This window comes from Quercus suber, unplaced genomic scaffold (assembly GCF_002906115.3).
Source record: "Quercus suber isolate HL8 unplaced genomic scaffold, Cork oak 2.0 scaffold_25, whole genome shotgun sequence".
Taxonomy (NCBI): Eukaryota; Viridiplantae; Streptophyta; class Magnoliopsida; order Fagales; family Fagaceae; genus Quercus; species Quercus suber.
Window position 1 is genome coordinate 1,477,383 of NW_027069490.1, and position 27,854 is coordinate 1,505,236.

The 27,854-nt window shown below is 36.9% G+C and overlaps 1 protein-coding gene across 2 annotated transcripts; it reads right to left on the reverse strand.

Annotated features, from left to right (window-relative positions):
* Positions 1 to 15,444: 15,444 nt before the first annotated feature.
* On the reverse strand, positions 15,445 to 18,977 carry LOC112025659 (putative cyclin-A3-1). Of its 2 annotated transcripts, none has more exons than XM_065767157.1 (9): positions 18,443 to 18,977; positions 17,968 to 18,200; positions 17,306 to 17,381; positions 17,114 to 17,190; positions 16,942 to 16,972; positions 16,703 to 16,852; positions 16,488 to 16,622; positions 16,042 to 16,387; positions 15,445 to 15,882 (listed from the first exon to the last, which is right to left on the reverse strand). In XM_065767157.1, exons 1-8 carry the CDS (start codon positions 18,752 to 18,754, stop codon positions 16,316 to 16,318), a joined length of 1,086 nt encoding a protein of 361 aa, XP_065623229.1. In that variant the 5' UTR covers positions 18,755 to 18,977; the 3' UTR covers positions 15,445 to 15,882; positions 16,042 to 16,315. The 2 variants fall into 2 exon arrangements, with proteins under 2 accessions (XP_065623229.1, XP_065623226.1); XM_065767154.1 differs by having other exon boundaries at positions 16,942 to 16,975; positions 18,443 to 18,973.
* Positions 18,978 to 27,854: the final 8,877 nt, after the last annotated feature.

Here is a 27,854-nt window from a genome sequence, read left to right on the forward strand (position 1 = left end):
CTCGCTAATCTGGTGGCTAAGTTTGCTGAAACCCCATTAAAAGGGAGAGTAGAGAAGCAGAACATGGATGAAAAATCGGTTGGAGCAATCTCTTTACAAGAACCTTTGTCCTGGAATGTATACGTTGATAGCGCGGCGAACCACAGAGGATCTGGAGTGGGGCTAGTTCTGATATCTCCCGAGAGGATTACAATTGAGAAATCTTTGAGCTTGGGCTTCTCGACCACAAACAATGAAACTGAGTATGAAGCTCTACTGGTAGGGATGACCATGATTCAGAAAATGGGTGGAAAGGTAATGGAAATATTCTCTAATTCAAGGCTGGTTATGGGCCAAGTTCAGGGAGAGTTGGAAGTCAGAAATCCCAGAATGTAGGAATAATTGAACCAGGCTAGAAATTTACAGTCTGGATTTGAGTCTTTTAATTTATTGCAAGTCCCTAGAAGTAGAAATACACATGCTAACTCTCTTGCAACGCTGGCAACCTCCTTGGCACAAAGTTTACAACAAGTGATCCTTGTGATAGACTTCTGTAAGCCTACTGAGGCAGTGAGAAACGTGGCTCGTATTCATCAGATTAGGGTAGGGCCTAGTTGGATAGACTTCATAGTGTTGTTCCTTAAAGAGGATATCCTACCCGAGGAAAAGTCAGAGGCTAACAAAGTGCGAAGAAAAGCTCCTTAGTTTTGGTTGTCCAAAGACCAAAAATTGTATAAGAGATCTTTTTCTGGCCCATATCTACTATGCATACACCCTGAAGCAATTGAGCTACTCTTGGAAGAGTTACATAAAGGAATTTGTGGGAGTCACACAGGGGGCATATTTTTGTCTCACAGGGCCCTCACTTAAGGCTATTGGTGGCCAAATATGCCGAGGGAAGCACAAGAGTATGTGAAGAACTATGACCAATGTCAAAGATTTGCATCAAACATTTATTAACCGGGAGGAGTCCTTAACCCTCAGACCAGCCCTTAGCTTTTTTCTCAATGGGACTTAGACATTGTAGGTCCTTTCCCTAAGGCAGCAAGGAATAAGAGGTATTTGTTAGTCGACACGAATTACTTTACTAAGTGGGTTGAAATTGAACTATTGGCAAATATCAGAGATGTGGATGCCAAGAGATTTGTTTGAAAAAATATTGTCACTCAGTTTAGAATCCCTCGTACCCCCATCTCGGACAACGGTCTTTAGTTCAATAGTAAGGCCTTAAGGAGATATTGCTGTGACCTGGGCATAATAAACAGGTATTCCACCTTGGCATATCCACAGGGGAATGGACAGGCTTAAACTGTCAATAAGGTTATAGTGAGCGGGCCTAAAAAGAGGTTGGATGACGCAAAGGGAAAATGGATAGAAGAGTTGCCACATGTCCTTTGGACATACCGGACTACCCCTCGTAAGTCTATTGAGGAGACCCCCTTTTCAATGACATATGGGGTTGAGGTTGTCATTCCTCTAAAGACTGGATTTTTCACACTGAGAACAAGTTCTTTCACTTTAAGCAGCAATGATGGGCTATTGGGGAAGAGCTTAGACTTAATTGAAAAACGAAGAGAAAATGTCATGGTCCAATTGGCCTACTATCAACAAAAACTCAAATAAGGATATGATACCAACATAAAGCTAAGGCCACTGGCACTTGGAGACTTGGTTTTAAGAAAAGTTTTAGGAACTGCAGAGAACCCAACATGGAAAAAATTGGGACCCAATTGAAAAGGACCATATCGCATCACATCAGTAGCAGGAATATGTGCATATTATCTGGAAGATCTAGATAAAAATACTGTACTCCAATCCCTAGAATGTAAACAACTTGAAAATGTATTATTATTAATGAAATCAATCTTTACCATATTTTTGGTTTATCATATTATATGTCATCACTACTCATTAGATATCAAATAGAAACTTAGTCATGCCTGGATCCTTGGACCACATACCTTGGGTAAATTGTTATCTTAATGATATCTTTCTAAGTATTAAACAGAACTTAAGTCACGCCTGGCTCCTCGAACCACATGCTCTGGGTAAATTAATATTTAATGACATCTTTCTATGTGTTAAACAGAATCTTAGTCATGCCTAACTCTTCGAACCACATGTTTTGAGTAAATTAACACTCAATGGCATATTTCTAAGTATTAAACAGAACCTTAGCCATGCCTGACTCCTCGGACCACATATCCTGGATAAATTAATACTTAATGATATCTTTCTATGTGTTAAACAGAACCTTAGTTATGTCTGGCTCCTCGAACCATATGCTTTGGATAAATTAACACTATATGACATCTTTCTAAGTATTAAACAGAACCTTAACCATGCCTGGATCCTTGGACCACATGTTTTGGGTAAATTAGTACTTAATGAAATCTTTCTATGTGTTAAACAGAACCTTAGTCATGTCTGGCTCCTCAGACTACATGTTTTGGGTAAATTAACACTCTATGACATCTTTCTAAGTGTTGGATAGAACCTTGGGTATGTCTGACTCCTCAGTGGCTTTAGGTAAAATAGATCTCAAGTTATACCTGTTAGGACATATGTGTTTTCACTTGTTAAGAACATATGTCACTTATTTATGTAAATTGGCTAATCCTTTGACAAAACGCATTCTACTTGTAATTGGGTAGTTCTAGGTATTTTTAATACTTCAAGAAACAAGGTTTCAAGGTCAAGTGTTGAAGTCATCAAGTCTGTCCAAGAAAAAGCAAGCTGAAGTGCAATTTCATTAAAGCTCGACACCTTCTTGATAGCTACCTCGACACCTGCTATCTGTCGAGATTTAAAAATTCAGATTTTCTGATCTGATTTTCTTGGGATCCGTGAATATGTTTTTGGATCTTCTTTTCTTCTAACCCTAAACATATAAAATGATTGTTTTAAAAGCCGTCAAGTAGTACACAAGTTGCAAATTCATTGAGCAATCTCTATTCAAGCGAATTGTGATCAAAAGACGAAGTTCTTGACCTAATTCATCTTCCTTCAAGAAGTTGCTGTGTATTTGCACCAAAGGGTTTTGTAACCAAGCATCTTCTTGCTATTCATCATAAATGATGAACTGAAGAACTTTGTAGCCAACCTTTCTTCCTTAGTTGGTGTTTTGAAGTCGCGTACTGGGATCCGTGCATTGGTTAGTCACGTACTTGGGAGCCATGCATCAAAGATGGAAACTGTCACTACAGATCAAGTCCAATTAGATATTGGGGTAAGGGTTCAACTGTAGGTTGGTAAGGTACTTGAGATTCCTTTATTTGTAACCGCTTGATTTGATAATAGTAGAGTTTCGGGAGTGGTGACCTAAAAATCACCCGGTGGGGTTTTGTCGTTAGGGTTTTCCCCATTTGTAAACAAATCATCGTATTATTTAATTTCTGCTGCATATTTAGTTTTTGGTGATTTGTTTGTGCTTCCACGCAATTGCATGATTAATTGATTAATTAACAACTTTGGCTAATTAATTAATTAGGGTTAATTACAAGGGGTCATTCAGATTGTGGCCTATCAAGTGGTATCAGAGCAGGTACACTCTGATTAGGTTTAATCTTTGCTGTGTTAATCCATTGACCCCTATTTGTCATGGATAGAGGACAGTCATTAATAATACCTCCTTTATTTGGTGGCACTAACTATGCATACTGGAAAGTACGCATGAGAGCTTTCTTGTAGTCTTTAGATGAGAAGGTGTGGCAAGCTGTAGAGATTGGCTAGACTAAGCCAAAAGAAGAACCGGCCGATTGGGATGATGCAAAGATCAAGGCGGCTAACTTCAACAGCAGAGCGTTAAATGCCCTATTTAGCGCAGTCACCAATGAGGAGTTCAAGAAGATATCCTCAACTGAAACTGCTAAAGAGACTTGGACCATCCTCTAGACAACCTATGAAGGAACAAAGACTGTCAAAGATTCAAATTTTCAGAGGCTCACTACTAGCTTTGAAGAAATTAAGATGGAGGAGGATGAGTCGTTTGATGAGTTCTATGCCAAGCTCAAGGACATAGTGAGCTTAGCCTTCAATCTTGGGGAAACCATTCCTGAACCCAAGGTTGTAAGAAAGGTGCTCAGATCTCTACCTGAGAGATTCCATGCCAAGATTACGGCAATAGAAGAATTAAAGGATATTGACAAGATTCCTTTGACTGAGCTAGTTGGAAACTTGTAGACCTATGAGCTAGGACTCTCCAGGATTGGCAAAACTAGTAAAAGTAAGAGCATGGCCTTGAAGGCGAAGAGCAGTGATACAGATGAGTCTTCCGATGATGAAGATTCTAAGATGAAGTCCTACATTACAAGGCAGTTCAAGAAGTTTATGAAGAATGCCAATGGGAGGAATTTCAACAAAGACCACAAACAATCCAGTTCATCTCAGTTCAAGAGTCAAGACAAAGGGAAGAAGGATGCTAAGGATGGCGGTCAGTACACTGTTCTTGCAGGACCAAAGTGTTTTGGATGTCATGGATTTGGTCACATGAAGCATGAATGCCCTACATATCTCAAAAGCATTGGGAAGAGTAAGGCACTTGCTGTAACCTTGAGCGACATTGAGCCTGAAGATGATTCCGACAATGAGGATGATGGAATCTTAAATGCCTTCACTGCCACAGTCAATCCTACTGAAGGGATTGTTGAAGAAGTGGATAAAGAAGAAGAACTTATGGAGTTAAAATTTGAGAAGATAGATGATCAAGATGATATCCTTTTAGCCTATGAGAAGCTTTACAAGCTCTCTGAGAAGCATGAGAAATTATACAGGCTGGCCACCAAGAAGCTCAGTGATGTGAAACTTGATCATGAAGAGTTGTCCACAAAGTTTGATAAGGCGAATCAAACTATTGGAGCCCTGAGATTCGAGAACAATTTTTTGGCTAAGAAGACCAAGAAACTTGAAGCAAAGCTGTCACAAGTTAGAGCTCAATTGGAGAGGATTTCAAGTGCAAAGCTTGATGAGATGCTTTGCAATCAGAAATCTGCTTCAGATCGAACTGGATTGGGGTATGATCTTTCTTTCTCTAACACTGCTTCTACTAGCAATACTGTTTTTGTTTCTCCAGCTAATAACACTGAAATTGAGAACACTGATGTCAAAATTGAATTAGCTAGTGAGAACTTAGACAAAGGTAAATCTATCTTAGGAGCATCCCCTAAGCAAGATAAGAAAGATGCTAAAAACCATAGGGCTAGGAAGGCTAACTCTCAAAAGCCAAAACAAAAGAAGCAGCATCTCTGTCATCATTGTAGAGCTGCCGGTCATACTCGACCAAATTGCTATAAGTGGCTAACCACTCAACAGAGCAATAGCATGATAGCATCAGGAAGCCAAAATCAGCTTCAATCCTCTCTTGCTCCTCTTGGAGATATTCTAAAAGCCCTTATGTTCCTTTTTAACTTGAACGGTTTCAATTCTTCCCTCTCACCACCGGTTCAAGGGTTCAATCAAAGGAAAGGTTCTTCCAAGGTGTGGAAGAAAAAGGACTCTAAGTGATTTCATCACTTTCTTTTCCCCTTCTTGTTTTTTTTTTTTTTTTTTTTTTTTTTTTTTGCATTACTTGTGTGTTTTGCATTTTTGTTGAGTCAGTCTAGTTTTATGCTTTACTTTGTTTTAACATGTTTTATGTGTTTTCCTTCAGTTTTGTTTATTTTGTTTTTAAATAAATAAAAAATTGAAAAATAGAAAAATACAAAAACAGTGTGTGTTTTGTGTACTTTGGTACTTGTGTACTTTGGATGGCCATTGAAACAAAGTTTCTAAACTTTGTATCTTTTGTAACTTAGATGAGCATCTCTATGCACAACTAAGTAAGTGAGCTTTGTGGCTCTTGTTTGTGATGAGTAAGTTTAAGTTATCTCTTAAAACTTAACACTCATATTACTCTTTTTGACGGGTAGGACTAGAGAATCCTAAGAGAAAGGCATAAATAACCATCTCACCATTGTTGCCCGCCAATTATAATATGACACCTGTATGCTTCGGCATAGCAAAAGTGCAGTGTCAAAGACATTCGTATGCTTCGGCATAGCAAAAGTGTGATGTCAAATGCTTAACATCTTGGGTATTTCTTTTCTCTCTTTTATATGCCCATGTATGATATGCTTAAAAGAAAATATGCAAAGAAAATAAAAAGTAAAAATATCAAAAATGCTTTAAATATGGTTGCAAGCGTGTATTCTAGGAGATGTGGGAGTTATAGGATGTACCTCGAAGGTGATAGTCCCCATCAAACAGTTATGATTGTGTGTGAATTAAAGTTATTTTCTCATATCTCAGATCGTCATAACATGCATACACATATGCAATCTTGCAATATTTTTCACACATAACACGCAATATTCTTTACTACTTTTCGTACATGTGCAGGTACAATGTGATTTGGCCATCACAAAGGTTTTACATGTGCTAATGTATGCTCACTAAACTGTCTTAACTTGTTTTTGAAAAATAAAATTGGTTAGACTTGTTTAGTGTGTGTGTGTTTTTGAGGATCCATGTGCTTGAATTTTTGTTGAGAGTTGATTTTGAGAGCTTTATATGTTGAGTGGATATTTGGTTAAGGTGTGTGTTGGATTGCATTCATGTCAGTGTTTTTCTCTTCTCGAAAAACTGCTTTTAACTGCTGGCTCGACACCTCCTCAACACCTCCTCGATATCTGGTCATCTGTCGAGCTTCTAAGCTTTTTCTTATCGCAATCTCGACACCTGATGGATCGATCGAGAAATCTTCTGTCTCCTCGATAGATTCTCGACACCTGATGGATCGATCGAGATTCACTTGTTGTGTTTGATGTCTTCTTTCTTGACACCTGTCTCGACACCATGCGAATCGATCGAGAAATCTTCTGTCTCCTCGACACCTCCTCGACACCTTGTCGATCGAACGAGATTCTTATATCTGAAATTGGTCTTGCACCTCGACACCTCTCAATACCTGTAGCTGTCGAAGGCAAAATTCTTGACACCTTCCTCGACAGCTTCCTCGATACCTCTCGATACCTCAGCTGTCGAGAATTACTGAGGTATCTATAAAAGCTGCGATCGCGATCTTTCTCTCATTCTGTCAATCTCTCTCGATCTATCCGAAAGACTTTTCACCTCCCAAACAAGTTTCTCTCACTCAAATCTTCAAATCTTCATCATTTGCGGTCTTCCCTTGATTTCCATCACCTGGTATGTTCATTTTCCCTTCCTTTTTCATGTATTGCATATTTTGAAACCTAGGTTTTGGGATTTTTTTGAAATTTTTGAGGTTTTTCAAAATTGAAGAGTTTTTCTTGAAATTTTTGGGTTGGGTTTTCACTTAAATGCTTTTAAAATGTCATACATTGCATTCCATGTGCATTAGAATGATATTTACATGCATTTAGATGTGTGCTATATGTTGTGTGCTGGTAGGAATGGATTGAGCTGAGCCCATGATGTCTTTTTTATTTGTATGTCACATGCTCATGCATTCCCATGCATACGTACTTATTGTTCAATATATTTGATATATGTGAACTGTTTTGGGAACTTTTCTGATTGTCTTCCTCTCTATCTCTTTCTCATTCTTTTACGTTGGTAGTGTCTATGGCACCCAAACGTAAATCCACTCCTGCTCGGAACCCTCTGCGTTCTGGAGCTTCCTCTTCTTCTGACTCTGCTCCTCTTAACCTTCAGTTCTATGATGGAGATGCCCACAAGGCATTTTCGGAGAACTTTTCTAGATGAGGTGTTCATTCGGAATGCCAAGTCATTTTGGTGGACTTCGCCGACACTGACCTTCCCTCTGTCATTTACAGTAGGGGATGGGAGTCACTGTGTGACGTCCCGGTCACTTGCCCTCTCATGTTGATTCAAGAGTTTTACTCCAACATGCACGGGATAGATCGTTCAGTACCTCTCTTTTTCACTTGCGTTCGAGGTACGCGCATTCCTGTCACACCGCAGTTAGTTGCGGATGTGCTTAAGGTTCCTAGGATAGAGTTTCCTAACTATCCTTCTTGTGAGCGTCTGAAGACTGTGTCCAAAGATGAGCTCATCTCTGCTTTTTGTCAGCGCCCAGCTGATTGGGGAGAGCATCAGTACACATCATGTAGGCCTTTTGCTAAAGGTCCTAGATTTCTTAACATGGTGATGACTTTTGTACTCCATCCACTTTCTCACTACAACTCCATCACTGAGCCTTGTGCTCGATTTTTGTTATCTTTGTTAGAGCATCTTACTATAGATTTTCCTCCTCACTTCATTCTTTCTATCATAGATGTTCATCTTGATTCGGCGTCCCAGGATAAGCTCATCTTTCCTTCTGCTATCACGAGAATCTTACGCCATTTTTCCAATCCCTTTCCTATGTCCGACCACTTCACACACATATCTGCCATAGATGCCGCTACCATAAAATGTAGTGAGGTGCAATTTAGGTCACGACGGACGAATGCCACTCCTCCCTCCCGTTCGGCTCCATCCAGATTAGCTCCATCTACATCTGCTCCTTCTTCCTCTACGGGCGATGTATCTCTATGAGACATTATGGCGCAGCTGCAGCACATGGACACTAGCCTTGATACACTCTCTGCTAAGTTGTATCAGGTGAATGTTCGTGTTGGTAGTATTGCACGACGGCAGGCGACCATGGGTGGTTTTGCTCCAGATGCTACTCCTTCACCACCTACTCCAGCAGCTTCAGATTCTGATAATGAGGATGATGAGGATGATGATGATGGGGATGCTAGCTCTATTGATGAGATGTCTACATGACACTCTACCCTTTGTCACTCGTGACAAAATGGGGGAATAGTTTTGGGTTATGAAAGTAGTCATCTTAGGGGGAGAGTTAGTATAGGACATTTTAATAGGGGGAGTGTTGATATTTTCTGAGGGATGTAGTGAGGTTCTATATGTATCTTTTCTTTTCTTACTTTTTAGATACATTGATCTTGTATATGAGGTCCTTTGACCATTTTTACATACATTGTACTTATACTTTCTTTATATATGTGGATGTATGTTTCTTTCACCTCTCTCTTCATGTGTTGTTTCTTCTCTATCTTTATACACATGTTCTTTGTACTTGTATGCAATCTATTATTTCTGTTTCACACAAGATGCCTTGATGAGTTTTGTTTAAAGTGTTTTAGAAATACAGGTTGTCAAAGTCCACTTGCCATAAACTCTCTTCTTGCAAAGTTTTTCAAGAGTTTGTGTTAGGATAGATTTTACTGGATCAACAAGTGAATATGAGTTGAGTGATTTATGACTTCTCTCATATGTTCATTTGCTTGTTGTGGTTTTGTCACGAATTGCCAAAGGGGGAGATTGTTAGGACATATGTGTTTTCACTTGTTAAGAACATATGTCACTTATTTATGTAAATTGGCTAATCCTTTGACAAAATGCACTCTACTTGTAATTGGGTAGTTCTAGGTGTTTTTAATACTTCAAGAAACAAGGTTTCAAGGTCAAGTGTTGAAGTCACCAAGTCTGTCCAAGAAAAAGCAAGCTGAAGTGCAATTTCATTAAAGCTTGACACCTTCTCGATAGCTACCTCAACACCTGCTATCTGTCAAGATTTAAAAATTCAGATTTTCTGATATGATTTTCTTGGGATCCGTGAATATGTTTTTAGGCCTTCTTTTCTTCTAACCCTAAACATATAAAATGATTGTTTTAAGAGCCGTCAAGTAGTACACAAGTTGCAAGTTCATTGAGCAATCTTCATTCAAGCAAATTGTGATCAAAAGACGAAGTTCTTGACCTAGTTCATCTTCCTTCAAGAAGTTGCTGTGTATTTGCACCAAAGGGTTTTGTAACCAAGCATCTTCCTGCTATTCATCATAAAAGATAAACTGAAGAACTTTGCAGCCAACCTTTCTTCCTTAGTTGGTGTTTTGAAGTCGCGTACTGGGATCTGCGCATTGGTTAGTCACGTACGTGGGAGCCGTGCATCAAAGGTGGGAACTGTCACTACAGATCAAGTCCAATTGGGTATTGGGGTAAGGGTTCAACTATAGGTTGGTAAGGTACTTGGGATTCCTTTACTTGTAACCGCTTGATTTGATAATAGCGGAGTTTCGGGAGTGGTTACCTGAAAATCACCCGGTGGGGTTTTTGCCGTTAAGGTTTTCCCCATTCGTAAACAAATCACCGTGTTATTTAATTTCTGCTGCATATTTAGTTTTTGGTGATTTGTTTGTGCTTCCACGCAATTGCATGATTAATTGATTAATTAACAACTTTGGCTAATTAATTAATTAGGGTTAATCACAAGAGGTCATTCAGATTGTGGCCTATCAATACCCAACTTCTCGAATCAGTGGCTTTAAGTAAGTTAATGTTCTTGGATATTTATATAAGTGTTGAGCAGAATAAGGGTTGTCTACCCTGTTTATTTTTTGCAAGATATATTATTCATCTCTATAAGATTCAGCCTTCCTTGCAGAAGGCCCAACTCTTAGTACAAGTATGTGATAATTCTCTTTATTGCTGGCACTTGTTCAATTTATTTGAATTAGCAGTAATGCACTACTATTACCTTTTGTTAAAGTATGAGTGATAACAATCCATTATTATTAGCAATCTTATCAGTCCCAAGTCTCATTAAGGGGCAAAACAGTAACAACACCAATAAGAGAATAAAGGTTACAAGGAAAAAGAAAGATTCATGAAACAAAAGGTAAAGTTTTTTTCATTGATCAAAAGGAGGGTATATTACAAACAGTGGTGAAATACCACAACAAAAAGAATACAGAAAGAAAAAAAAAAATCCTATAACTATGCCTTTGCTTAATGAGGGTCCTCATTGGGATCAACTACCTTAGATTGGGTATCCCCAACCTTGGACTTAGACTCTGCATCCTTAGCCTTGGAGACCACATCCCTGATCGTGAGAGCATCCTCGGAGTTATTGGCCTTGATCAATTGCTAGACCTCTTTACCCTTGCTAGCCCCTATTAAGACTTCAGTATCAGGAGGAGGGAGAGGATTAGCAACGGGAGGAGGGAGCATTGCTGGAACTTCTCAGATGTTCTCTAAGAAGAAAATTTTCTCAGCACTCCTCAGCTCAGAGTCAGCAAGAACTCTTGCCCGGTTAAGCGCTTCTGCCTATACCTCAGTGCAGTAGTCCTTGCACACCCCTGTCCCTCTTCTGCCAACCATGTCTCTGTTTCCAGCACCTCATGCTGGTAGGATGCCGTCTCTGAAGCCTCAAAAGCTTCCTTGGCCACTCGAGCATCATCCTTAACTTTCTGCAACTCAGCCTTAAGATCCAGGATGAGCTGTCTTTAGGTGTCCAACTCTATCTCAGTCATGTGAAGTTGCTTGCGCTGGTCCTCGACCTGGATCTCCGCATTCTTCAAACCCGGCTTGGCACTCAGACATGCCCTCTCCACAGCGGTCAGCTTGTTGGCAAGCTTCTTATTTTTCTGATCAGAGGCACCCAAGGCCCTGTTAGCCTCAACACGAAGGTTGGCCTCGACCTTGGCTTTATTATGGGTGTCATTAACCCACTCCTCGGCCATAGAAACTTCCTGGATAACCTACACATAAACAACAAAGGAATATGTTAGAAATAAAAAAAAAGGAGGCAGGAAAGGAAACAAATAAAGTGTACCTAGGGGCTTACCATGGCCAAGTCCTTCTTCAAGGATAGGAAAAACTCTGGCTACCTTATTTTCCTCAAGGCCTCCATGTCCTTGGGAAGGAGAAGGGGACGTGGCCTCTTTGGAATTCCCTAATGGAGGAATTCTAGGGCAATGCTACGCCATTCAACTCCAACTTAGGATTCCAAGTTAGATGGCGTACATTAGTCTAGTGCTTGGCCTCCCTGCTCTCCACTGAAGTTTCCTTCGGTCTATTTTTGGTTGTTTTTTATTGCTTCGGGCCCTTCAGTGGGGCAATCTCCCCCTCCTCGATGTCCTTCTCCTTCCTCTTCTTCTTTTGCAAATTCGGATCAAGGAGAAAGCTGAGAGGGGAGGGAAGAGGGGGAAGGGGAGGGTTGGGAGGAAGCTGGGTCTTTGGGGCCTCCTTTGATGATGACCCCATGTTCCTCCCAGCAACAAGATCTTTCAGGCCTCTCCTCGGGTGCAAGGCCATATCTTCTTCCTCCTCGGAGCTGTTGTCAACTCGAGCAACTACAAGTCTAGGAGGATGAGCCGCAGAGGATTTGTCAAAGTCAACCTCAAAATCCGAGAGCTCCACAGGCTATTTTGATGCCTTTCCTTCTTCTTTGAGGTAGAACTAGTCAATCTCAGCCTCCAAGGACAGGTGTGAAAAGGCTGTTTCTTCCCTTGGAACTGCTACCTCATGAGGAATACGTTGGGAGGGTAGCTCAACAGGTGGAAAATCTCCTTGGGCTAAGAAGCCAGGCATCGAAATGTCTATTTAGGCTAGCATGGGATCACTGGCTCTTATCGCTTGGCCCACATCCTGGAATTGATTTGATAAGGGCTCAAAGTCGAGTATTAAGTGGATAGCTCGCAGTTGCCTTTCTTCACTTATAGATATCTCTGACTTCAGTACTTTGTTGAGACTAAACGTTAACCAGGCTGAGTCTTGAAGCGATGTGCCTTTTATCTACAAAAACATTCGAGGAGCAAATCATGGTTAGATCAACGAAATCCAACACATAAGTTTGTAAAATAATGGAATGAACTTATCATATTTTCTTTGCACATGAGCATATATATACACAACAGGTTCATATGGCCAAAAACACAAAAGGCGCTTCATGCAAAATTTTGAATGTATTTTCCTACGTAGGCAATAGATGGAAATGTGATGGAAGACTGTAGTTGTAAATGTTCTACAAAGGATTTATATATATATATAAGAAGATGGGTTCAAGTTACACCTGATGTAACTCTTTAGAATTACACATTTTTTAAACTATTGGATTTAAGTAGATTCAGGGGTAAAAAAAAAAAAGACTCTCATTCATGCTAATATTCTAATTGACTTCATTTATTATCTCTTATTTAATACATTCCATACTTGTTTTTAAACCCAAAAATATATATATATATGCATTCTCTCTCTCTCTCTCTCTCTTGATTTGCATGGCTCTTCCTCTATCTCTTCTACAGCTAGGTCCCTGGTAGCAAAAAAAAAAAAAAAAGCGCAGCTTGCCGTGTTGTGCAGTAACACAAATCAAGAGTTGAAGTGTTGTATTCTATCTCTACGTCTCTGGTCCTTGGTTATCAATAGGTTGTGTGCTTTTTTTCTTTTTTTTTCCTTCTTTTTTTTTTTAAAAAAAAAATTATGAATGGTTTTGTGATGTTTTTGAACTCAAATGTCTTGAATCTTATAGGTTGTTGAATGACACAAATCAAGAGTTGATGTGTTATACTCTATCTCAACATCTCTGGTCCTTGGTTCAGGGTATGAATTTTTTTTTGAGTCAATGAAATATTTTATTCTATTGCATGTGATTGTAGTTGGTTTCTAGACTATTTTGTTCTCTATCTCCACGTCTCTATCTCCAGTTTCTATACTTTGGCTACTGGCTAGGATTTCGGAACAGATGGGCTTGTAGGACTAGGAGTTGATTACTATTCTATTACTATAATCATTGATAGGATGGCAACGTTCATCCTATTTACTCTTTTTTGTCACTGTTGTAGATATATGCATGTGATTGTAGGTGTAGATATAGGCATCTTTTTTCTCGCATGAATCATTGATAATAAATCTTTTTTTTTTTTTTTTTACTCCATAAAGAAAGAATTGCTCCAATCCTCTTCTATTAATAATAGCTGGCAATCACTTGTAGATTAGCAACATTGTTTATGTTGTTGCAACAATATATTTCTGAAGTATATGCAACAAGTGAAGTAAGGTCTGAACTCTAAATCCTAAAAAACAACGCTATAATGGCTTTCAATCCTCCTTCTAGCCATTATTTTTACAGCACAAAACCATTCATCAAAAAAAAAAGAAAAAAGCACCACACAACCTATTGATAACCAAGGACCAAAGACATTGAAATAGAATACAACACTTCAACTCTTGATTTGTGTTATTCAACAACACGACAAAGAGAGAGCACATATAGTTTTTTTTTTTTTTTTTTTTGGGTTTAAAAACAATTATGAAATGTATTAAATAAGAGATAATAAATGAGATTAATTAGAATATTGGCATTAACGAAAGTCTTTTTTTGACCGTTGGATCTATTTAAATCCAATGGGTCTTTTTTAGATTTACCCATTTTTTAAACCATTGGATTTAAGTAGATCAAACGATTAAAAAAAAACCATCATTATTACAAATATTCTTATTAGAATCTCATTAATTACCCTCATTTATTACATTTTAAACTTATCTCTAAAACCAAAAACATTTGAGATTTGACTCTCACTCTACATTTCTCTCACTTCGTTTCTCTCTCTTTGTCTCCTCCACTATTGCTCCACCTCAAAAGGTTACCAGAAAAAAAAAAAAAAAAAACCCAAGACGAACACTAACAATGGAGGTTTGTGAGAGTTGTAGATTCATGCCATTTGAACAAATTGATAGTTTTTTTTTTTTTGATAGGACCAAATTGATAGTTAGTGACATTATATTTCCTCTATTTTACAAGGATAGCAATATTATTGCTTTTAAACCATAAACACAAATAAGAGCATAGCACAGCAACTATTATTATTATGGCAATTCTTATACAACAATTGGTCCATATCCTATATTTGTGACCCATCAATATTTTCAACTATTAATGTTGCGCAGTGACGTTCAACTGGACAACCGAGTATTGGGTAGCAATTGTCAAGAAATATATCTCAAAATTATGTCCAAGAAATAGTTGTGGTGGTGAGCGAGTACTGGCAAGGAGCCTGTTACAAAGGCTGCAGTGTTGGTTTTTTTTTTTTTTTTTTTTTTTCTCTGCTAGCAATCTATAAAGGTGGAATAATGATAAATGAGCAATAGTAGAGGAGATAGACAGAGAGAAACAAAGAAAGAAACATAGAGAGAGAGAGAGAGAGTCAAACATTTTTGAGTTTAAAGATAAATTTAAAATGTAATAAATGAAAGTAATTAATAAAATTTTAATAAAAATATTTGTAATAATCTATTCTTTTTTAACTATTAAATCTACTTAAATCCAACAATTTAAAAAAAATGTAACTCTTTAAAGTTATAGTACACTAATTTGAACTAATCTCGTATATATATATATAAAACCCTTTTTGTCCCAATCCGAACCTAACTAGACACTAAAAATGAGCCACCATGACCCTAGTGAGATCAATATATTGGGTTGATTGATGGGCAAATTCACAATTGATAGATTAACCTAGCGGATATTAATGGAGAATTAAAACCAAATCCATTGTTGAAAGATGGATATATTTCCCATAAGATCCAATAAATATGACATCACATAGAGATAATGCTGCTAGTCTGCTACTACTACGACAATGGAGAGAAAATATTGTCAACTTGTAAATCTTGTTCTACAATTACACCCCATGGAAGTAGGTTAAAAAGAATGTCTGTCAGATTTTGGAAAATTTATTCTATTTTCTTTCAGCAATTGATCGTAGGATCCCAAAATTTTGAATCAGTGCCCAAGTTTGAAGTTTACTCATCAACAGTCACACTGACTATCTGCCCAACTAGATATTTACACAACCATCCATCCTTAACTGATGGAAACGTACAGAAATCACGTTTCCAGGGATGTCTTCGTGCTCATGATTAATACTTGGCTTCCTCAATTAGAGTTTTGGTAAGTGAAGGGAACATTTCCCAGTTTGAGGTGGCAACTCTATTGCACCAACAAGGCAATCACACTGTAACATTCTGGGTTTGCTGGCTGGCCATTTTGGAGAAGACTGTAAAAAACTATAGTAGGTCTAGTAACATTGCTCCATAGCATACTACATCTCTAGCTTCCTTTAATCTCAAAGTATTCTGCATCACAAAATCACATTCCATTAATAAAGTTCAAAGAAATAGCTAAATTACCATTGACTCATAAAAGCAGATCATGTACAAGCTCTATTAATCAATGTTGAACAAAATGCAAGCCAGTTACAACAACCCAAAAGTGAGACTATTTGTAGTACAAACCTAGAGGTGCATAACCATTTACAAGTGGAACTGATGTTAAGTTATTTGCCCCTCTTCACCAGCAATTTGTCCATCCTAAAACCTCCTGCCACAGCAATCATCCAAAAGAATTTTGCCAACCTTCACAGCACATAATGTAGTTTGCAGAACCTCCCATCAATCAACATTAGCCAGTGCAGCTGAAAGCAAATCTTCTACTGAATGAAATATCCATTTCCATCCCACATTCAACTTTTCTACTTGGTTATCCATAAATAACCCAAATACCAATATGTCATTCTTTTAGATCTTCAAAGTAAGAAGCAGGTATTTCTGAAGGAGAAGGCATACTTGCAACATATTTGAACTGTTTCCAAGAAAACAATGTTTATGAAATTAGTTTCCTACTCTTTGAATTATATGAAAACTTACATCAACTTCAGTTATAAATGTTTAACCATAAATACCTTATGCTGCTTGTATTTCTCTCTTATGGCTTGTAAAGAGCCTCCTTTTCTACTAACATACAAGTCATGTATGATAAGAACACAATCCTTTAAATCAGCTGGTTTGTATCCAGAATATTGTTGCAGTGTTGCGCACTGTGAAAAGCATACAACTTGTAAGTGCTGTCAAATCAAAAAGTCATACTATTAGCGGGTCTCAAAAGTCAAGCTCTTACCCAAGGACGTATCATTGGTTGAATGATAAATTTTGCAAGAAAAATAACTGATGCAGCCACCAAGGAAGGTAAGAATTTCACACAGTTATAGTCTAACAAACTTAACTCCCCAAGATAATAGCCAAGGAACTCCAACTGCAAATTGGGACTCTGTAGAAGGCACAGGACAAGGAGTCAATAACAAAAACGTTTCAAAATCAAGAACATTTACAAGAGAGCCAAGAAGACATTTAGCTTACTTTGTTGTTCTTTTGAGCAACGCTAGTGAATCTTCTGCAAACCAAAACAGGAAGAAATAACTATAATCAGTTGAATGTATCATTTAAGTTTTTAACTGTAACACTGGTTCATTTATGGATAATTAGTGATGAACAAAGAGGAAAATACACAGCATCTTGACAGTTTCCTTACCTTAAAAATGTCTTTACTGTAGGATTGCCCATTTCAAACTTTAGTGACTTGAGTATATCAGCCTCCATCTTCACCACCTTTACAATCACAATGAAACCAATATTAATGAAAGCACAACAATAAAACTTAGACCCACATGGGAAAGAAAAATGACAATTAAGTAAAAAAGAAAAAGAAAAAAAAGACAATCACCTCCTCCTTAGGATATGTATTATCCGTAATGTAACAAAAATCACCCACATCTGGAGCAGTAATTTCTTCATACTTCCTACTCATCACAATAGGAAAACCAATCATTGTGAGTACAGAGAAAACCAATTTATGATTAGTAATTTTTAACCAAGTAGATTGTACCATCCCTTAGGATTAAACCATAATATTAAAATTATTATCAATTTTACTATAAAATATTTACAAACCAATATAATCAAGATTATGATTGATGGCACATAAACAATACAACAAATGAATTTCAAAGAACTATTTTTATTTATAAAGGGAATAAGAGACTCAAACTAATAACCTATTCTTCACTTCACAAGACATGGTCCCAAATGATTGTACAATACCTTGGAATTAAAACTCATCTAAAAAAAAATACCATCAATTTCACTATACAATACCTACAAATTGATATAATCAATATTCTAATTAATAACACAAACTATGTAATAAAAAAAATAATTAAAAAAAAAAAAACTTTTTTGATTTTTTTAAATGTTAACACATCAATTTATAACGTCAAACAAGTAAAATTTATAATATCACTAGCATTGCTCATATACCCATTCTTATAAAACAACAATTGCTTATCTTAAGCCCAAAACAAAGGTTTGAAAGACTTGGAGGCTTACGAGGCAATGAGCATTGAAGAAACACCCAACAATTGAAGCTTCTGCTTATGGACAACGTTCAAAGATAGGAATCTATCTATATATGAAATAGCGAGATACAAAGTGTCTGGAAGAAGCTTATACTCCTCTGCAACCTCAACCAACCAATCCACCAGAACCCCTCTCATGTTAGCAGTAACTTCCTTCTGAACCTTCTCAAGGTAATTCGGCATTGGCCTTCTCTTTGGCTCCATCTATAAAAAAACCAACCCATCTTCAAAATTAGCCCCAAATCCAAACGCCCGCATCAAAAAAATCCAAATTTCAAACACCCATTAGTTCAAAATGGCTAAAAATTGTATCTTTAGCTCTATCTATATAATAAAAATAACAAATCCCATCTTCAAAATTAGCCACAAATTCAAATACCCATTAATCCAAAGTGGCTAAAACAAAATCCCAAACAATTTATGAACAAAAAAGATAGTGTCTTTACCTCCATTTTGTGAAGATAGTCATCAATGTCGGAGGCATAAGCTCCACAAAGTTGGGGATCATCATAACCGTCATCGATTTCCACCTTTGTAGGACTACCCTTTGTTGTGCTTATTAGCGTTGTGCTTAATGCCTTCTTTGCCTTTGGCTTTGTCTTCGTTACAGGTTTGTTGTTCACCGGAACAACAACGTTTGACGAGTTCGGCAGCTCCCCCAACACGACGCGCCTCTTGTTAGGTGAGCCTGAAGCTGCAGACAAGGCTCTCTTTTTCGCTGCGCGAGTGATGCGCACACAGTTCTCTTGCTCTGCCATTTGGGAAACCTTGGAAGGTCTCCTTTGCTCTTAGGTGCTTAGACAAAGAGAGAGAAATAGAGAGTGTGTGTGTGTGCAGAGAGAGTTGGGGTGAGTTTGTGAGAGAGAAGAGAAGGGTTTTGTAATGAGAAAGAAAATGAGAATGAGCGCCATTGTTTGTTTTTCAAAAACGCGCTTTTGGGATAGAGGCGTGTGTGGGAAATTTTTTTTATTTTTTGTTTGAGTTTTGAAAGTTTTTGTGTTTTTTAACTATCTATGGTTGGTTCAAAATTTTGTGTGGGAATTTTGGAATTTGAGCAAAATGACAAAACGTTAAAGGAAAACTTTTTATGTTCCCGGGTTTCTGTAATGTAATTTTGTGACTCGGCGGGCTTTTGATTATGTTTACCATGTTTTTAATAGAACCGCTCCCTATGGTTTTAATGACCATTGACCAATGGTGTATAATTGTGCATAGTGCATTTCTATTGTATTGTTGTACTGGAAAATGGCACCATAAATAGTCACCATCTATTTCATCTTTTGCTTCTCGGAACAAATAAATAAAAATCTATTTCTCCTTTTGTATTTGAAAATTTCTAATATTACGACCAATTTTACACTTATTTAATTATTTTTCTAATTATTTGATGTAACTAACTGTGAGTGGTCCAAAAAAAATTTATGAATTTATGTAAAAATAACAAATAATTGATGAAGACGTGTGTGTGCTATAAGGAAAAGGCTGAGATGAATGGCCATATTTTTTGGGCCTGTCTGAAAGCACAAGAAGCATGGGTTGCTTCAAAAATACATTTGTTGCCTTTGGATGTCCATATTGATTCTTTTTAGGATCTGTTATGGTTTGAGATGATGACTAATGCAACTGGGGAGGAGAACTATTCAAGATTGGTTATGATTGCTTGGGCATTATGGAGTAATAGGAATGAAATCCTTCATGGGGTTTAAGGTAAAACAGGTTCAGCTGTGGCACTTTGGGCAGCAAGTTATCTCCAGGAGTATTGGTTTGTAATTGAATCAAGCAGTGGTGCTGCTTTTAATCGATCTCTGCATTTAGCTGAAACTCATATGCAATCGGCTTGGTTGCCTCAATCATTGGGTTCTTTTAAAATAAATGTGTATGGTGCTCCTTATCCCACAAAGAACATGGCTGGCATTGGTGTAGTATCATAAGAGATTTGCAAGGTAAGTTAATGGCAGCGTTATGCAAAAAAATTAAAGCTCCATTGCAAGTGCTTGAAGTTGAAGCTAAAGCCTATGAAGCAGGTATGTTGTTGGCTAGACACCTGGGGCTGCGAGATAGGTTGTTGGAGGGAGACTCCTTGACTATTTCTAATGCTCTTAAAGGAATTTCAGTACCACCCACCTCTGTTGCTGATATTTTGGAAGGCATTCATGGTTTAGGCTCTGAAATTGATGTTGTTAATTTTTCTCATGTGCGTAGATCAGGCAATAGTCATCCCATATTCTAGCAAGGCAAGCTCTAAGCTTTGTCAATGACGTAATTTGGATTGAAGAGATTCGTTGTTGTATTCAACAAGCTCTTATCCAAGATGTAATTGGTTTGTGATGTTTTATTAATAATAGTTTGCAGTGTGTTTATCAAAAAAAAAAAAAAAAACAACAACAACAACAAATAACCAATCACAATCTGTTACATAAAATGGTTGTGAAATGGTGTAGAATTGTTTGCATTTTTTGTTTTCTTTCCCTGCTTGAAAAACATTTTAGGGATTCATATATATATTATTGTGGGGACAACTTTTGCTTCAATATCAATTGTTGCACTTTGTAGGGACTGGATTTGAGCACTTCTTCTGCTGGACGAGTGGACCCAGATCTAACTAGCCCAATACAATGAATTTATAGAGAATGGGTTTAAGAACTAGGCCTTAGTGCATGGATAACGGTTAATATGATGTTCACCACCACCAAACGTAGATGAACTGAGATTATTTAAGAAAGTCCATCCTCGGCCCAATCCGAGGAGCTTTGTAGTAACTATTGAATGCCAGGCGACTAGCCTCCTCCTTTTTGATCTGTTTTTCCCTATTATATAGTCCCCCTCCAATGATCTCTTTCTTCCACTTGTTGACCATCCATGCCTCCCTCTGACTACCCGTCCCATCAGTCACCTTACCAAACCTCCTATGAGTTGCAGCAACCAAGACAGCACTGTTCAGGGGTCATGTCTCCATTAATGCGGCCAGAACGTTAGTTATGCGCATTTAATGTGGACAGGGGCGTAGCCAAGAATAATTACTTGGGGGGGCTGGGTTGTAGTAGAGATATGCTAAATATAATTCATAAGTCTATTAAATACAAAATTATCAACTTTCATATATCATCGTATTCTTATATGTTAATGAACATAAAAAAACTATCTAGTTCAATGTAGACATATAAAAAAGAACATTCACATTAAATCATGCTTGGCGACAATTTTTCATGAAATAAAATTCATCCATTATTATCTCTACAGTGAAATTCCCTGCAATTTCATTCTCTATATAGAGTATCATATTATTGGTGACTAATATCTTGATTTTTAAAGAATGCATCAACTGTTTGTCGTTTGCTCATTATTTGGCACCTAATTTCAATCTAAAAAAATGATAAACTAACTTGGGAGAGAGATATAATAAATTATTCTTACGTGAATTATAATATAAATACACATTTAATTAAGTAATGACCTTTTAGGATAAAAAAATTAAATAAACAAATCAATCAAAAGTATAAAAAAAACAACATAAAACAAATAAATTAACAACACCTTGCTACCTTGCATAATGTAATGGCTGAAAACAAAATAACAGACTCATGACCCTCATCCCAATTGCCTTCCATAGAATTTTTTTTTTTTTTTTTTCATTCATAATTTACTTACTTTACTACCCAACTACACAATGCAAGCCCCACCCTGCCCCCACTCAAGAGACAAACAACACAGAAGCCAAAAGGCTAAGTCATAGAGTCAGTGGAGTCAGTGGGTCAAGAATAAAGAATACAATAACAATAAACACAAAAAACAAAAAAACAAAAAAAAAAAAAACAAAGTCAAATATGCATAAATAGTTGTGCTGGCAAAGGAATATCACACATTCACTTACAAATATTTGATATTTCTATTCTGCTATTTAGATTTAAGTATTTAGTCCAGTTGTTGAGAAAAAGAGAGAGAAGTGAGATGAGAATGACTTAATGAGATACCTTGAGGAATTGAGGTGAGGGCTTGTGGTTGTGGTGATGAACAAGTCAGCAGGCTAGTGGAGGCTGTGGCATCACGGTGAGCGGGTGAGGAGATTGTTTCCAAGGCAGAGGCATGACACTATTAGAGGTATGAATTGAGAATTGAGAAGGGAAAAAACCAAGGTGTAGTTGTGACAATCAGATTGTTCTCTCTTTTTTTCAAATGGTGAGGATGGAAGATGCCTTTGTTTTGTTTGATTAGGTATTTTAGATTTGTGGTTGGATTGGGCTGGAAGTTTGCTTAGTTTAGAGGAGAAAATTTTTGTTTTATTAAGGATTTGGGCTAGCTGGTGGGGCTGGATGTGGGCCAAGGTTTTTATTTTATTTGAGTTGTATTAGACTAGAACTCAAGAAGAATTGTTGAAATAATTTTTTTGGGGGGGGGGGGGATATCAATTTTTGGAGGGGCCCAAATCAATAATTGTTGAAATAATTTTTTTGGGGGGGGGGGGGATATCAATTTTTGGAGGGGCCCAAATCAATTTTATATATACTCTAAAGGAAATTTGAAAAATTTTGGGAGGGCCATGGCCCCCCCCCAAGGAGCCAAGTGGCTCTGCCCATGAATGTGGAGGTGACAGTTCCTCCTTAAATTGCTCCTCCACCATGCTTCCATGGGTGGCCCATCATACTTGTCTTTTTCTTAGGGTGTTTAGGGAGGCTACCTTTGACGACCCGTTGTTTCCTCCTTCCATGGTCTTTGCTAGCCGAGGACAGGATTGTCCTCGGTAAGGTTCCTACACAATTTGGACTTTCTAACTCTGTCCTCGGGCGTTTCTTCCTCCTCAGCATGGGCCTTGGGCTTAGTGTGAAGTGGGCTGGGATCGTCGGATTCTTAGGCCCCACACACTTGTAATCATTTTTGGCTTGGAGAGTCCCACATTGGAAGAATTTCCTCCCTCTTTCCACCTTATAAGGGATGGCCAATGGCTTAAGAGTACCACTAGTTTGGTTAACCAAACTAGTGGTACTCTTAAGCCATTGGTCATCACCTTATAACCAAACTAATGGTACTCTTAAGCCATTGGTCATCCCTTATAAGGTGGAAAGAGGAAGAAAATTCTTCCAATGTGGGACTCTCCAAGCCAAAAATGATTACAAGTGCAACACTTGATCTTGAGGCAAAAATTGTCCCTACAATTATTATGTATGGTACAATGAAAATTACAAGTTAACCATTGTATGCATTTGATTATACCATTTTTTATTTTGTTTTACCATTGATCTAACCAAAATTTGCATCACTTGGTCTTGATGTGCCTCCAGAGCTTTATTTGACTTCGTTTATAAATGGTTGTTTGTACTATTTTTAGGATTTAGTGTCGATCTAACGAAACATCATATCAATTGGTATACTATCGTTTGAATTTGTTTATAAAGGTTTATTTGTATTAACGTCAATGGAAGGACTTTATCTATATTCTATATAATATTTAAAAGTTGAAATGAATTATTTATTGTTGCTACACTCCTATTGAATCACATTAACGTGGCATTTTGGTTTATTCGGTCCTCTCTCTCTCAAAAAGTTCTAACTCTAAGATCAAATTTGTAAACCTTAAATTTCATGCTCTTAAAGTCCTTAACAAAAGGATGCTATAAAGTAATTTACATATTCTTTTTCCTTTTATTTTGTATTTAATTTTTTACCATAAGTTGATGACTTTTTATTTTTATTTTTATTTTCTTGAATTCCATTTTCAATAGGAATTATAAGATATGTGATACTTTAAGGCAGCAGATTTTTTGCATGTGACCTTGCTATCTAGTTGTTTCTCTCTCTCTCTCTCTCAAAAGGATAAATTATTTATTTTGTTCAATTATTTGGATAATTGATTTTTCTAGATAAGCTTTGGTTTTGAGAATTGTATCAACTATATATATGTGTGTGTGTATATATATATATATATTTTTTTTTTTTTTTGAGCTTTCTATCAACTATACTTTGTTAAAAAATAATCACATTATTTTAAATGGTTTGGAACTAATACTTATAAGTTTCATATACTACTTTTACTTTTCACTTAACAAAAAAACAAAAAACGTACAATAATAATTTCATTATTATATGGTACATGCATCGAGGAGAAATGTAATACTAAATTAAGTAATTGACTATGTCGATGTTCAATGCAATAAAGATAACCAGTAAAATTAAATACATTACAATTTAGGCTACAAATAGAGGCTTGAACTACTAGAAAACAAGTAACACCGATACATTAAAGTACAACAACCAAAATCAAACTACTTATTTGCTAATATGCACCAAATCGGCTACAAAGCAACCTATTATAAATTTACAATAAAAAGAGTAATGAATAGTGGGTTTCAGTTAGTTTAATTGATAAAGTCTCTGATAGTTGAATAAGAGATCTAAGATTGAATTCCTGCCTAAACCAAAAACCGATTGGTGTCTTAGTTTGATGATAAAGAGTTATTATCAGGAGTGGATGTCATAGATTGAAATTATCTAAAAAAAATAGAGTAATGAGTATGTATGTGAATAATTTTGTCCCTTGCTTGGAATGTGATCCTCTCTATTTATACTTAAGCCTTCGACATTTATTTTTAATTAATTACGTCATGTGGTGTGTATTCCTTGATATTGTAAGACACATTTCCTTTGTTCTAAGGTGATAACATATGCATTTGAATTATGATGATAAAAAAATTGGGGCATATTCTACCGTTGTCCTTCATTAAAAAAAAAAAAAAAAATTCATGTTGTTTTTGTTATTGTTGTATTTTTTTACATTACGGCTGCGTTTGCTTTGGGTGAAAACTACTTCCAAAAATGCTTTTCTGTAAATGCAGGTGTTTGGTTGTGTATGGAAAATAGCATTTCCGGAAATTCTTTTCAGTTGACCGTGAGTCAAGGGTGAAATTCTTTTTCCTTTTTATTTTCACTTCAAATGTCATTTTTCGGAAAAAACAAAGAGAGAGAGAGAGAGAGAGCACGAGCTGCGAGCTCGAACTGCTGCTCCATGCCCGGAGCAACCGCACGAGCAACCGCCGGCGACCTTCGACCCACGAACCGACGAACCCAGAGCCTTTGACCTTCGACCCAGACCCATCGCCTTTGACCTAGACCCAGACCCATCGCCTCCTCGATCTCACCGATCCACGAACATCGATCTCGTCATCGACCCAGACCCAAACCCATTGCCTTCGACCCAGACCCACGAACCTTGATCTCGTCAATCGCCTCCTCGATCTCGCCGCTTGATCACTCTCTCTTCCTCGCTCTCTCTTCCTCGATCTCTCAGTTTTTTTTTTTTAAAGTTTGATTTTTGTTGTTGTTGTGGTGGTGTGGTGGTGATATTTTGGTGGTTGTGGCTTTTGATTGCCGGAATTTGTTGTTGAATTGGCTGTGATTTTGAAATTTTTTGTAATAAAATTTGTTTGGATGTTGAGAAAATAGCTGAAAAAATGTGAAAAAATTGTAGGAAAATAGCATTTTTTAGAATAGAACCAAACACATGAAAATATTTTCTACAACAATTTTTATAATGCAACTAAATACTTGAAAATATTTTTTTTTTGAAAATAATATTTCCAAAAAATAGACTATTTTCTAGAAAATATTTTACAGGAACCAAACACAGCTACATAGTCCATTTTAAGACATATCAAACTGACATTAGGCTCATAGCTTACCCCCAAGATTTATTTTCTGGCCCAATTGCTAGATATGGTGATTATGTGAATGTCGTTTTCTATTATGTCTCTTTTATTCTTTCAGGGATGGGCTTATTCTTTTTAAATATATATGAGGAAGCCCATATTCTCACCCTAACAAAATAACAATGGGCCCATTTAAATTGTTATTTTCTTTCACCTAGTGTTATGTTGACCAGAGAGTAGTTTTCTCCTCCCCTCCCCCTCTCACACAAACACTCTATATTGCAGCTACCATCAATTAGAAATCATGGTTCTCTTCCAAGATTTCTACGGAGGTCTCATCATCAAACCATGGAGTTATGTGATTTTCTTTCTTTTTATTAAGAAAATTAGACGTATGTGGTTTATTCACAAAAGATTAACATACATGTTGTGGATAGATAAAGTATATTTTGATGATTTCTAACCATGAAAACCCTGCAAAAGATAAAGAACATTATAGAGTAAAAAGGATCTAGAATTTTGCATATAGTATACGCAAGAACGTGTCACAAATACTCATTAACTGACCTATTTCTAACAAATATAATTTGATTTGGTATTCTCAATGGGAACTGGTTTAATAAGGGTGTGTCTATTGCAGACTTCAATTTGTAAAGAGCACTCCTAATGCTAATGCGGGCATTAGAAGATTCAACGGTGCAAGATAGCCCAACCCCGAGGATTGTGATTAGGCAATTATTTTGAACATCAGGGCATATGGGTTGGTCACACCAAACAAACAATTACTGCCTAACAACCACCCTAGCTCCAAAAGAGAACACATACATAAATACATTAAATAAATACATAACAACAACAATGATGACGATGAGGAGAAAAACTCACAATTTTCATCACCCTAGATCCCAAAATTCATAAATCCTCAGTAAAAATAAAAATAAAATCCGATCCACCATTTTTGTCCCTAACCTCACAGCTCCTCACATTGCCTTCACCATTTTTTGGTCACTGTTTTCGGCCACATCCAATCAGATTTGTCCCGGTTGCAAATCTAAATGCCAAGAAACTTTGTTTTTGTTGTTGTTATTGTTGTTAGGGTGAGAGAAAGAGATTGTGGAGAGGACCCAAATAGACTGTTGGGGGGTTGTCAATTTAGGTTGTGAAAAGAGATTATGTGTTTGGAAATCTAGGCTTTTCTTTCAAGATTTCAACGAACAAGTCATCATCAAACTATGGAGATTACGTGATTTTTTTTATATATAGAAAAATGTAGGTACGTATGTGATTTCTTCACAAAAGATTCACACATGCCATGAAAAGATAAAGTATATTTCGGATATCTAACAATGAGAACACTGCTAAAGATAAAGAAAATTATAGAGAGCAACAAGGATCTAAAATTCTACATATTGTGGTCCAGAACGAGATCTTATTACATAGATACTCATTAACAGATCCATTTCTAACAAATATTATTTGATTTGGTATTCTTAATGGGAACTGGTTTAAGAAGGGTGTCTTTTGCAGACTTCAATTTGTGTAGAGCACTCCTAATGCTAATGCGGGCATCAGAAGATTCAACCGTACAAGATAGCCCAACCCCGAGGATTGTTATCAGGCAATCATGTTGAACATCAAGGCTTATGGGTTTGTCATTATAGTAAAGGCTACTCATAAGTTGTAGCATCTTAGGGTCGAGTACTCGCATTATGTTGGCAGGGAAAGCTGATTGCACCCATCTGATTAGGCTTAGGTCTCCAATGAAGCTCTCATGTCATGTGTTGGTCTTTTCCCGGTAAAGAGCTCTAGCAACATCACACCAAAACTGTACGCATCTCCAGTGGTTGATGGTTTCTCTCCCATGCGGTATTCTACATCACACATAGTTGATTCAATATGTTACTAAAAACTTTATTTAAAAAAGCATAAAAAATTATATAAGATTGCATGATAAATGTAGCACTAATTAAGATTGAATGAGACAAAAGATTTTTATTCTATTATGGCTATTTAGATTAGGCTAAAAATGTTTCTCAAAAAAAAAAAAAAAAGATTAGGCTAAAAATAATGTAGAAAAAAGAAAAAAAGGTTCAAAAAATCTTTTGTCTTACTCTAATCTTCCACTTTATACTCCATCATGCAATCTTATATTCCTTGTAAATTTAAGGAACTCTTACGGATTTGAGGTTATTTTTAGAAGCAAACGTGTTTTGTTTCTTAT

Bases quoted from the DNA above. Each gene is read 5' to 3' on its own strand.
- LOC112025659 (XM_065767154.1), bottom strand. From the start codon at position 18,754: ATGGCAGAGCAAGAGAACTGTGTGCGCATCACTCGCGCAGCGAAAAAG. The intron at 16,853-16,941 runs GTAAGCTAAATG...TGCCTTCTACAG, and splicing joins TTGCTCAAAAGAACAACAAA to AGTCCCAATTTGCAGTTGGA. The intron at 16,388-16,487 runs GTATTTATGGTT...TCTTGGAAACAG, and splicing joins AGAAATACAAGCAGCATAAG to TTCAAATATGTTGCAAGTAT.